The sequence below is a fragment of the Sapajus apella genome, unplaced genomic scaffold (assembly GCF_009761245.1).
Source record: "Sapajus apella isolate SASKATOON/1434 unplaced genomic scaffold, GSC_monkey_1.0 scaffold7, whole genome shotgun sequence".
Taxonomy (NCBI): Eukaryota; Metazoa; Chordata; class Mammalia; order Primates; family Cebidae; genus Sapajus; species Sapajus apella.
Genome location: NW_022436947.1, coordinates 13,724,253 through 13,737,600, shown reverse-complemented (window position 1 = coordinate 13,737,600; position 13,348 = coordinate 13,724,253). Strand labels below are relative to the sequence as shown.

The 13,348-nt window shown below is 48.6% G+C and overlaps 1 protein-coding gene across 1 annotated transcript; it reads right to left on the bottom strand.

Moving 5' to 3' along the window:
• Positions 1 to 6,164: 6,164 nt before the first annotated feature.
• PAX4 (paired box 4) lies at positions 6,165 to 11,941 on the bottom strand. Its single transcript, XM_032275763.1, has 10 exons — positions 11,833 to 11,941; positions 11,319 to 11,449; positions 10,798 to 11,013; positions 10,070 to 10,145; positions 9,330 to 9,455; positions 9,039 to 9,121; positions 8,605 to 8,674; positions 7,594 to 7,649; positions 7,183 to 7,324; positions 6,165 to 6,856 (listed from the first exon to the last, which is right to left on the bottom strand). Exons 1-10 carry the CDS (start codon positions 11,843 to 11,845, stop codon positions 6,726 to 6,728), a joined length of 1,044 nt encoding a protein of 347 aa, XP_032131654.1. The 5' UTR covers positions 11,846 to 11,941; the 3' UTR covers positions 6,165 to 6,725.
• Between the last annotated feature and the right edge of the window lie 1,407 nt (positions 11,942 to 13,348).

Here is a 13,348-nt window from a genome sequence, read left to right as displayed (position 1 = left end):
CACCTCAGCCTCCCAAAGTGCTGGGATTACAGGCATGAGCCACTGCGCCTGGCCGATTTCTTACCTTTTACAGACAGCGAAAGTGATTTGCCCAAGGTCTTATGATAATCACAACACAGCTAGGCTTCTGACTCAAATCTGACTCTAATGTCATCATTCTTTCAATCAAAGCAGTTTCCAAAATGTCTGTCATTCTTGCACTGCCGTTGTGATTTTGGCCTTTATCTACCTACCATCTGCCCTATTAATGTTTTTATTGACATAAACTCTTAAATACATTTATTTAGAAAGGAATATTTTTATCGCTATCATAAAATGGAAAACCAGAATCACTTACCATAAGTGGAAAATGACTATAAAAATAAATACAGGTATACTTCACAGGTATTGTGGATTCAGTTCCAGATCACTGTGATAAAGCAAATATGGCAATAAAACAAGTCACACAAATTTTTTGGTTTCCCCAGACATATAAAAATTTTTCTTACACAATACTGTAGTCTATTAAGTATACAATAGCATTTTGCCTTTAAAACAATATGCATACCTTAATTTCAAAATACTTTAGTGCTAAAATTTGCTAATGATCGGCCAGCCATGGTGGCTCACACATGTAATCCCAGCACTTTGGGAGGCCGAAACCAGAGGATCACTTCAGGTCAGCAGCTCAAAACCAGCCTGGCCAACATGGTTGAAACCCCCTCCCTACTAAAAATACAAAAAAATTAACTGGATGTGGTGGCAGATGCCTGTAATTTCAACTACTCTGGAGGCTGAGACAAGAGAATCACTGGAACCGGGAGACAGAGGTTGCAGTGAGCTGAAATTGTGCCACCACACTCCAACCTGGGCAAAAGAGCGAGATGCCATCTCCAAAAAAAATGCTAATGATCATTTGAACTTGCAGTGAGTCATGCTCTTTGCTGGTGGGTTTCCTTCATGAACTTTTCTTCTACATCCACAATTTGCTAATAACTGTTTGGCACAAGAGGCTTCACTTTCTACCTATCTCAGTTCTCAACAAGTCTTCCTCCCTAAGTTTCATCATTTCTAGCTTTTGCTTCAAGGTGAGAGATGTGTGGCTGTCCTTTCTTGAATACTAAGAGAGAATTGTAGGGTTCATTGGCCTAATTTCAATATTGTGTGTCTCAGGGAATAGGGAAGCCTGAGGAAAGGGAGAGAGAAGTGGGAAGGGCCAGTCAGTAAGGCAGTCAGAACACACATCACATTTATCAATTAAGTTCACCATCTTACTATTTTTTTTTTATTTTATTTATTTTATTTTGTTTGAGGCAGAGTCTCACTCTGTCACCTAGACTGGAGTACAGTGGTGCAAACTCGGCTCGCTGCAACCTCTGCCTCCTGGGTTCAAGGGATTCTCCTGCCTCAACCTCCCAAGTAGCTGGGATACAGGCACACACCACCACACCCAGCTAATTTTTTTTTGTATTTTTAGTAGAGTTGGAGTTTCACCATGTTGGCCAGGTTGGTCTCGAACTCCTCACCTCAAGTGATCCACCTGCCTCGGCCTCCCAAAGAGCTGGGATTACAGACGTGAGCCACTGAGCCCGGCCAAGTTCATTTATCTTATATGGACGTGAGTTGTGGCACCCCAAAATGATTACAATAGTAATACCAAAGATCATTAATCACAGATTACCATACCAGATAATAACAATGAAAAAGTTTGAAATATTGCAAGAATTACCAAATTACCAAAATGTGACGGGGAGACAAAAAGTGAGCACGTGCTGTTAGAAAAATGGTAGCTATAGACTTGCCACAAACTTTCAATTTGTTTTTTAAAAAAAGCAGTATCTGTGAAATGCATTAAAGCAAAGTCAAAGGGCACTAAAAAGAGGTGCACCTTTGTAATGAAAATAAAACGATAATATCAAATCCTAGTTAAACTTTTCTTCCCTGCCCAAGACTCAGAGCCTGCAGTTCCTGTCCCTTTGCTAATAAAGGAGATGAACAACTTTCTTTTTTTTTTTTTTTTTAGACAAGTCTTCCTCTGCCACCCAGGCTGGATTGCCGTGGCACAATCTGAGCTCGCTACAAACTTCGCTTCCTGGGTTCAAGCAATTCTCCTGCCTCAGCCTCCCGAGTAGCTGGGACCACAGGCACCTGCCACCAAGCCCAACTAATTTTTGTATTTTTAGTAGAGACGGGGTTTCACCATGTTGGCCAGGCTGGTCTCAAACTCCTGACCTAAGTGATCTGCCCGCCTTGGCCTCCCAAGGTGCCGGGATTACAGGTGTGAGCCACCACACCAGGCCAACAGCTGATAAAGAGGCACTAAAGACTAGGACCAAAATGAAACTTTCTCCTTGTTACAACCAGAATCGAAAGGGAGTTGAAAAGGGAATAATCTTCTCACTTCTGACTCAGTATTATTTGAATCAGCATCCACACGCCTCCTAAAGTGTTCTTCAATACCAACAGTACTGCCTATTTCCCACTTTGGAAAATTTGCCCCGTATCATAATAAATGTCTGATTTTTAAATCTGTTGACAAGAGAAGGCCGAAACTGGAACGTGAGAGAGATTCAGTTTGGATAGAGGAAAACGACTTCATTTTTTGTAAGTTTATCACCCCTCAAAACATATAAAAGATTTTTTTTTAATTTCAGTCCAGTAATAGGTCAGTCAAATGAAAAGTGAGAATACTGGAGATCAGGGCATTTCCTTTCCTAGAAAGTATTAAGAATATGCACCTGCTGGATGCAGTGGCTCACGCCTGTAATCCTTGGGAGACCAAAGCAGGAGGATCACTTGAGCCCAGGACTTTGAGACCAGTCTGGGCAACATAATGAGACCTCATCTCTACTGAAAATCCAAAAAAATTAACTGGGCATGGTGGTGTGCACTTGTAGTTCTAGCTACTTGGGAGGCTGAGGCAGGAGGATTGCTTGTGCACGGAGGTTGAGGCTGCAGTGAGCTGAGCTTGTACCACTGCACTCCAACCTGGGCAACAGAGAAATAACCTGTTTAAAAAAAAAAAAAAAAAAAGGATAGGCCACATATGTGCAGTGGGATACACTCTTCAGAGTGATAGGACCTTGGAGGTCATTTAATGCAGAATCTCTTCCTCAGCATTCTAATCCCCACAGCTACCTGCAGGAGATGTGTTTCAAGACTCCGGGCAGATACCTGAACCCACAGATAGTACCATATCATACATATACTCTTTTTTCCTATACATACACATCTAGGATAAAGTTTAATTTATAAAATTAAGCACAGTAAGAAGTAAACAATAATAATAATAAAATAGAACAATTATGATAAATGCCATTATCACTACTTTTGCACTTTGGGCTATTAATAAGTAAAATAAGGGTTACGTGAACACAAGCACTACAATGCCATGGTAGTTATCTGATAATCAAGACTGCTACTGGCTAATAAGCAGGTAAACACAGACAGCATGAAGATACAAGATGTCTCAAGCTACTCAGAGTGACATGCAATTTAAAATCAATGAGTTGCTTATTTCTGGAATTTTCCATTTAATATTTTCAGATTGCAGTTAATGACAAGTAACTGAAACCCAAAAAACAAAACCGTGGATGGGGTGGAATACTGCACACATTCAGATGCATGAGCATGCATGTGCGCGCGCACACACACAATCTTATGCCATGTTCCCCACATGACCAACTGTCACGGGATCCTTGAGGTGTCACTTTTCCATCTGGAAACCTCTGTGGCTGGTGGTGCCTTTGCCTGAGTTTTGCTCATTCCACCTACTCGACCAGGCAGGCTGCACTCAGCTTGTGCTACTAGCCTGGATCCCACGGCTGCCAAGAACAAGCCAGGAGTGGAGCAGTGGGGGGAGAAGTGTGTGAACAAGCTGGGGGTCTAGCCACTGTGCACAATCAGGTGTGCCAGCTGTGGCGGGGCAGGCACTCCAGGTGCTGACAGGCCACGGCTCTGTGCAAGGCTTCAGCAGGACCACAAGTGGCTTTCACTGCAGGCACTGGGGAATGCAGTGGTGCCTGGGAGCTTGGAGATGCCAGGAATCACAGGGCCCCAAAGAGAAAGTCACTGCCATGGCTCAAGGAGCCCCTAGGTCTGGGCTCCCTGAAGGGTCACAGCTCTTCTTTCTTTCTCATCACCCACAACGTGGTGGGTGGAGGGTTTGTTTCAATTCTGTTTGTGTTACAGCTCTTTCAGTCCTGCCATTTGGTGGATCTAGAGTTTTTGCCCCATGTTCAGGAAGAATGAGGTATGTGGACAACTTGGGGGTGAGCAAGGCAGAGAGGAGCTTCACTGAGCAAAAGAACAGCTCTCAGAAGACTGGCAGTAGGTAGCCCCTTTCTGCTGGCAGGCCATTCCAACTAGTTGAGGAAACCTGAAGTGGGTAGCTCCTTCCCGTAGTCCCGATGATCTCTGTGACTCTGGCTGAGTCCTGGGGTTTTTATGGGCTCAGAAGGGAGGAGTGTGTGCTGACAGGTCCATGGGTGGCCATGGGCAGGCCTGGAAAAAGCACCATCCAACTGACCAAAGAGTCATCAATGAAGTCCTCACTCTGGAAGTCTTCCTTCACCCAGAACTGGCAGCCTGGCCCCCAGGCTTCAGGCTGTTCCTGGCTTAAAGGTGGGGTTTCACTGGGAACTTGCCCCTTCCCACCCAGGAACCTGTCTGCCTCCCACTATCAACATGCTGTCCATGGCACCCAGGCTGTTTGTGCTGAGGGGTGCCTGCAGGCTGACACCAAGATGCCCTCTCGCCATGGCCTTTCTCCTGCACTCATTGGCACCCAAAGTCAGGAGGGGGCCAAGGTGGTAGTAGGGCTGGTGTATCAGTGCCACCCAGAGCACACACATCTGTAGCCAGGTTGCATAGCGTCCTGGTGCAGCCACAACTTTGCTTCACACCACAGTGGGCTCCAGGAGCGGGGAGAAGCCAGGGAGTGAGAGCAGGCACTTCTGAGTCTGCAGGGCAGGGGCTTCCTGGGGCCCTGAGAGTGCAGGGATGCCTAGGTCTGGAGCCACAGCTAGTAGCTGCAGCTGTGTCCAAGAGCACCGGGCTCCCACCCTGCCAACTCCATTGGTAGCGTGGCTCGTGCCTGTTCCAGCTCCTGCTGTCCCTGTGGAGCACATAACCCCACTGTGCCTCCCCTTCTGCAGCCAGCATCGACAGCAGCTGCTCCAGATGGGCTGCCACTAACTATCACAACCATGAGGCTCAGCTGAGACAGCTCCTTCCATGGCATATGTCAGTCCTGTCACTGAAGTGAATGCTTGTTCTTAACCTTCACTGTGCAGATTCACCCCATAAAACCTCACCTATTTCTCAGGACCGTTCTGCCCAGCAGGGCCTCCAGCTTGAACGTAGAGAAGGCAAGGCAGGGGCAGGATGTGCTCTATTACCCTTGAAATTTCATTCTAGAGCTGTGCAGTCCCATAGTTCTGCAATGACTGAAATGCTCTATAGTCCTTACAAGTCACATGTAACTACTGGGCATTCGAAATGTGGCTAGTGTGAGTGAGAAACTGCATTGTTCTTCTTCTTCTTTTTTTTTTAATGTGAATTACATTTAAATAGCCACATGCGGTTGGTGGCTACTTATTAAACAGCACAGCACAGTATTTGATAACAAAGAGACCTCTTGAAGGACATCTTCTGGATCAGTACCTATCCCAGATAGCCATAAACAAACCCTGCCACCATCATCTATCCCCTGCCTTTGAAAAGGGAAAGAATTTGGAAGGATGAGCCTGTCCTCCTTTCTGAATATCCCCTTCTTCTTCTCCTTTCTCCCATATTCTTCCCTTTCTCCACATCCCAAGATTTCTCAGGAAAAGCCTAGACCTTTATTTGAAGGGACAGAATTGAGAATATTTAGAACTTACTGCCAAAAGAACCAAGTAAACGTGCCTCTGGAACATGTATAAATAAAGCACTTACAAATGGAAAGCAGAATATGAGAAATGGCACTTCACTCTGTTTGCTGCCATGACAAAAATACATATGCAATTAGGGAATGAATGCCTATTTTCTTAGATTAAGGAATTACACTAAATTTTCTTAGATGTAGAAATGATATTGCGATTATGTAAGACAAGTTTCTTATTTTGGGGGATGCTAGAAGACTTAGGAATAACATGCCATGATGTAATATCTCTCTGTGTGTGTGTGTGTGTGTGTGTGTGTGTGTGTGTATGCACGCACATGTGCATTCATGTAGGCATATGAGCACATAAACACCAAGATAGATACACGTATAATACACATATAGATACATAGATAAGATAAATTGATGCATTGATGCATAGACAAATACATTGTTTAGATACATATATTGGCTACATACATACATACACGCATAGATTAGATGGTAGATACATAGATGTAAATAGGTGATAGGGCAAATTGTCTATAATTGTTAAATATAAGAGTGGGCAAGGGGTGCTCATAAGGGAAACATGATGGATGATGGAACTACTGCTAATAAAAACTGTTTTTATTACTGCTGAGTGGAGGCCTCTTAAGGCCAGTGTGAGATGTGGGTGGGTGTCGCTTCACCAGCCCCTCCAATCGGGTGACGTGCTGGAGAGGCAGCAAGGCAGGGCCAGACAAGGTCCACACAGGAGGGAATGATCACAGGAAGGAGGAAGGAGCCATAGTCTGCATGGGCAGGACGGTAAGGACAATGGGCAGGATGGTATTAGATCCTCCCTAGGCCATCTCCTTCCCACTCCTGCCTCATTCCAAGCTTACAGTAGTGGGCAGCCAGGCCAGAGCAGGGCCTGAGAGCCACCAAGACTGGCCAGGGGCCAGTGGGAGGAAGAACAAGGAAGGCAAAGCAGTCCCGAGTCCAGGGAATTCGGCTGTGAGGGCAAGTGGCCTGCGGGGACAGAGAGGAAACTTAGGTTTATTGCTCTCACTCCACCTCTCAAAGTGACTGAGGGAGAGAGGCTGAGACATCAGTTTCTCACCCTGCATATACACACTTGAATCCCAGTCTCACACCCTTTACCTGCTATGGCTGTCAGTGATACCATAGACTCAGGAGTTACTAGTCTCCCTAACTTTGTGGGCTATGCAAAGAATGAGGAAAGCTGTATCGAGTTTCCTTTGATGACCCCCACTGGAGATCCATGCCCTCTTGGAGGTTGAGTCAGCTGGCTCTCCCCATGTCCTACAGTACTGAGGCCTGGCCTGAATTCTTACCCCAGCAGGGCTTGAGACAGGATTTAGGTGGGGTGTCACTCAGACACCTGTCTGGTGCTGTTGCCCAGCACAGCTGATAGCAGGAGGGACCCAGTGGTTCCAGGGCAGGCAGGGCTGCTGTGGGCACACTGCCAGGGGACTGCTAAAAAAAAAAAGCAAGAGAAGAACCTTAGCTGCCAGTGATGCCTCCTGTTTAGAATGCCGGGACCCCAGGGCTGCCTGACACCCAGGTTGTATCCTGCTCAACTCCAGAGAGAACCATTCACTTAGTAGACTTTGGGGATAGTACTTTCTTGATGTGGACCCTGTGGGGCCCTGGGGAGCCAGAGATCCTGGCTCAGGCCAGAAATGGGAGAGGTCGTAAGCCCTTCAGTCTTCCCAGGGCACAGACTCCTCTCTCCTCCCAATTACCTGTGCAGAGATGATTCCTGGGGCAACCCTTGGCACAGTCAGCGCCTGAGAAGCACCTATAAAATGAGAGTGAACCCACTCAGAAGGAGGAATTGGGTTTGGGCGCAGGAGGAGCATGGTGAGAAGCAGGAAGGTTAAATGCAAGGAGGTTCTAGGAAAGTCAGCAACTTCTGGCTGGGGTGGGAGGAGATGGATATTTTAACCCAAAACTGCCCTCTTCCCCAAGACAGGTCCTTGGGAAACTGAAGAAGAATGATTAAATTCCAGTGATGGTACTGGGGACAGTGCAGCCTTAAGAGCAGGGACTGGGTGTGCCCAGCATCTAGCACAGGGTCTGGCACTTGGGAGATGCTGAGTAAATGTTGGATGGATGGGTGGGTGGATGCATAGATGAATGGAAAAATGGATGATGGATGCATGGGTGGGTGGATGGATGCATGGGTGGATGCATGGGTGAATGGATGGATGAATGGATGCATGGGCAGATGCATGGATGAATGGGTGAATGGATGGATAAATGGATAGGTAGATAGGTGGGTGGCTGGGTGACTGGGGGGTTGAATAAATGGATTCATGGGTGGATGGATGGATGAAGGGAAGGATGCATGGATAGACTGGTGGATAAATGGGTAGCTGTGTGGGTGGGTGGATGGATGAATGGATGCATAGATGGACAGATAGATGGATGGATGGATGGATGGATGGATGGATGGATGGATGGATGGCTAGGTGAGTGGGTGACTGGCTGGCTGGAGGGAGGGAGGAATGACTGGCGGGCTGGCTGGCTGGCTGGATGGATGGATAGATGGATGGATGGATAGATAAATGGATAGATGGATAGAGGATGAATGGATGGATGGAGCATAAGTGGGTGGGTAGGTGGGTGACTGGATAGATGGATGGATGGATGGATTGATACATGGGTAGATGGATAAATGGATGGATGAATGGAGGATGGATGGATGGATGGATGGATGGGCAGGCAAATGGATGATGGTACAGAGCAATCACCTGGAAGCTGCATTTCCCACTTGAGCTTCTCTTGTCGGCGCCATTTGGCTCTTCTGTTGGAAAACCAGACCTGAGCGAGGACAGGGACAATGCAGCTGGCTGTCCTTTATGCTGTGTGGCACCTGCTGATCTCACCACATGTTCCTTCCTAGCCTGAACTCACAATGTTGACCCTTCCTTGGGCCTGACATCCTCCCTCCCTGCCCTAGCTTTTGCTCTCTGGCCCCTTCCTCAAATCAAAAGTTTTGGTTGGGGAAGAGAGGAGAGCAGTCAGCAGAATGTGAACAAGGAGGGTCTCATCTCTGATTTTTGCTCCGAACAAGTTTGCATCCACCTTCTCACCTCCCCTCTCCACCTCATTGGAATCCAAAACCCTGGCCGGCATAGACTCTTCCTCCTTGTGGTTTGTGCACAGTGTTGCAGAGCCCACTCACCCTCACCGTGTCCTCAGGCAGAGAGGTGGCAGCAGCCAGCTTTCCACGGGCCACTGAATCAGGATACTGCCCACGCTGGAACTCTGCAGATATAGAGGCTCACAGAGTAAGGGCACCAGGAGAGGAGCAAGGCAGGAGTCTCCCCTCAGGCAACAACCCCAAACTACCTTCCTCCTCAAGGCAGGGCCACTCACAGCTTGCACCTCTCAGCCTTTGCCCACAGGCCTCAGGGCCACTGTCCCTGTGTCACACCGAGGACTCTCTGACCCTCCATCTCCCCCAGCCCAGCACCTTTCTCCAATGCTTCTGCTTGGCCTGGGGAGAAGATAGTCCGATTCCGGTGGCTGGTTCCTGGGTGGGGACCCCGGGGAGTCTCAGAGCCACTATGGGGAGTGGGGAGAGCTGGAGCTGAAACAACTAAAAAAAAAGACAACAGTTTGTTCTGGTTTGTGATGGTGATTCCTCTGGTCAGATGGGGTCCCTGAGTCCCTGGGGCTGCAGCCAGGAGACGCCATGGGTGGAAGAGCAGAGCCAAGATGCTGGGGCTTTCACAGTTACTTGGAGGTCACTGGAGGGTCACTTGGTGGAAAGGGTTCTCAACACCACAGTGGGGTGCATACTTAATGTGCAGGAGTTTAGGGGGATCAGCAGCAGGCTTGGTCCAGGTGTGTGTGATCCCAACGAACATGAATGATGCTCTAAGAAGCTATGAATGGGGCAGAGGGAGGGTATGAGACCCAGTCCTGTCTCTTCTTCAGTAGATCCTGTGAACCCAGGGGCTAGGGAACCTGGGTTCTGTTCCAGGAACTGCCATCAACTAGCTGGTGTCCTTGAGTAAGTTACTTCACAGGACCTCAATTTTCTTCTGCCAGGAGCGAATAAGACTCCCTGCCTGGTCCTCCTTATTGGGTTGTTGAGAGGGTGAACCAAGAAAGAACGAGAAAGGGCCTTGGGAAAGCCCTTTTAAGAAAGGGCTACAAAATGCTGGAGATTTGATTCTGGTTAGCCCTGGGGACAACTCCAAGACCCACCTGGTGACCTGAGCTGTGCCCACGGTAGTCCCTGGTCCTCCTGCAGTGCCCGCAGGACTCGATTGATGGAAGAGATCTAGGAGTGTTGGAGTGTTGTGGAGAGATGGTGCTCAGACCGGGTTTGCACCCTGAGGACATTCCTCTTAATATCCTTTCTCCCCTTCTGTCTCCACCCACGCATTGTTCTCAAGAGCAGCCTCCTCTCTCCCTCTATGCTTTCTTATGCTTTCTCCTTCCACTTCTCTTCTTACCACCACTTTTCAAAAGAAAAACTTAAGGGTCAGAAGAGCCCAGGAGTCCTGTCACCAGCCTGGGATGCCCACATTGCCAAATAAGAAATGCTCTTTGTCGGTTGGGCGCCGTGGCTCACGCCTGTAATCCCAGCACTTTGAGAGGCTGAGACGGGTGGATCACGAGGTCAAGAGATCGAGACCATCCTGGTCAACATGGTGAAACCCCGTCTCTACTAAAAATACAAAAAATTAGCTGGGCATGGTGGCACGTGCCTGTAATCCCAGCTACTCAGGAGGCTGAGGCAGGAGAATTGCCTGAACCCAGGAGGCGGAGGTTGCGGTGAGCCAAGATAGGGCCATTGCACTCCAGCCTGGGTAACAAGACCGAAACTCTGTCTCAAAAAAACAAAAAACAAAAAAAAAAAAAAGAAATGCTCTCTGTCTCCCCAGAAAGCCTGTTTTCCAGCCCCAATGTGGGGAGGGAAGCATACTTACACTGGGAGTCTTGTCCTGGGTACAAAGCCCTTCAGCACAAAGCTGGCGTTGGATCTCCCAGGCAAAGAGGGCCGGACACTCACCCTTCAGCTGGGCAATTCGAGCCACCACTGGGGGTGTAGCCAGCCGTGGCTTGCTTCCCCCAATGCCCTTGGGCTCCAAGACACCTGTGCGGTAGTAACGCCCTAGGATCTTGCTCACACAGCCGTTAGATACCTGAGGCAGATGAGAAGCAGGGACAGGTGAGGCATAATGGGCAGAAGGAGGGAGAGAGTCCCTGGGACAAGAGGAGGCTACAAGACAAAGCCAAGACTTACTGGACCAGACCATGAAGTTGGGAGTCCAGCCTCACCTTTGAGGGCCCGAAGCTCCCCTTTTCAACCTCCAAGAGGGTCTCCCAGGAAGTGACCCAAGTCCCAAAAGCCCTCCAAGCCTGCAACAGCACCAGGCTCTTGCTTTCAGAGGAGCCCCTTCTCCCTGCTTCCTGTCCCTATCACTGTGTGAAGGTGCTGGCTCATTACCTTCAGGCTCCGTGAGATGTCACAGGGTCGCATTCCACTGACTGCCAGCCGCACAATCTGCTGCCGGGTATCCAGAGGCAGGGGCCGGCCATTCACAAAGAGCCCCCCGAGCTGGTTCATGCTACTGATCCCTGGGCGTGAGACAGAGGTATCCACACACCACCTCTCCGACTGCCCTGCCCCGCTGTGGAAAGGATTACTCAGGCCCCTCCAGCTTGGCTTCCCACCACAGAGAACATCTTCTCCTGGGAGACCGCGTTCTTGCTGCCCCCAGGCAATCAACACAAGTTACTTTCTTAGGGAGCTGGCTCACGGGTGAGTCTTTGTTCCTTGCCTGTACCCGCAGACTCTCCTGATCTAAGGAAAGCAGGACAGGGCAGGAAGGGAGGGACTGGAAAAAGCTTCCCTAGAACACTGACCAATGGCAGATGAAACGGCTGATGGAAACAAAGCCCTGAGGATTCCCCTGTCTCTGTCGTCCTCCCTGTCTTCCCACTTCCCCCAGGCTCCTCACCGTCCTGCTGCATGCTCCAGGCTGACGCTCCTCACAGAAGGATGAGCCACCGCTGGGAAGCCTGGCAAGGGAAGTTCCTTCTAGGAGCTCCTTTTCCAGCTTGGGACCCAGGTCTGCAATAACGGGGCGGGTTGGGGGTTACTTGGGTGGGGTCTTTCACTTGAAATGGTCTTGGGAGGTAGCGTCTTGTGATAGAGATCAGGTTTCTAAAATTTGCCTGTGGGTTGGCTAAAATTAGAAAATTTGAATTTCTTTTATTTAAACCTTTATGTGATAAAAACTAAAACACTGCAGGTTGGCTGGAGACTGGATCTTTCTTGAAGTCCTAACAAGGGCTGGGAGGATTGGAAGGATTCTCATTTCCCGCACATTCATTACAAAAGGTTGGGGTGGTAGAAAGCGATGATGCTTTCAAATGCTCAAGCTTTCCCTTTTTCAAATGGGCAGCTGTTGTCTCCAACTGCTCCTAAGCCTTCTCAGTCCTGGATGACACACCTGAGCCAAAGATTCTGGGGTCCCCAAGTTCAGGGGTCCGCCTTCACTATTAGACAATCTCAGTTGGGCTCTCCAAACTGCCAGCCAAATGCTGCACTTCAAAAGGGCTTGCTCCTGTGTTTTTTATACTCTCCAGGAAGCTCTGGGGAAACTGGGGTTTGGCTCTACCCCCCAGGCACTGAGGCCCTGGTCCTACACACTGGGCATAGAGATGAATACACCTGAAGTGCCAGCTTCTCCTAAGAGGCACATTCTTAGCATCTCTAACCTGCTGCGGTTGTTCATTCCTATTAACTCTGAAGAGTTCTAGATCTCACAGTGAAGCTTCAATGTCAGAGACCACCTTTCTGGTATCAGACACTCATTTATTCAACTAATCCCTTTATCAAAGGCATATTGAAGGGAGGAGATCAGAAGCAGGATAGAACTGTTTGCTGACCAACACAGAAACCATCATGAGCCCAAGAGAGTCTCTGAGCAGAAAGGGACACAGGTCCACAGGCCACCATACCTCTCCTACTTTCATCAGTAGTTAATGAGAGATGAAGATGCCTCCTTTCATGCCTGGAACCCTGGTAGAGCTGGAGGTCACCCCAAGGAACAGCTTATGCACAGAACTTTCTTGTAATAAGCATGCCATCTTGGCTCAGTTAATTCATCTGCAGTTATATGCGGAATAAGATATTAAGCATGAGCACGTTGCTGGTTGTTCAGAATGAAGGCAGTAAACAGAAAAGGGTAAGGTCTTTGCTCTCCAGTGGATTACAGACCAACTGGAGAAAGAAGACTAGCACCGGTGAAACAAAGAATTACAAAGAAGGCCGGGTGCGGTGGCTCAAGCCTGTAATCCCAGCACTTTGGGAGGCCGAGGCGGGTGGATCACGAGGTCAAGAGATCGAGACCATCCCGGTCAACATGGTGAAACCCCGTCTCTACTAAAAATACAAAAAATTAGCTGGGCATGGTGGTGCGTGCCTGTAATCCCAGCTACTCAGGAGGCTGAGGCAGGAGAATTGCTTGA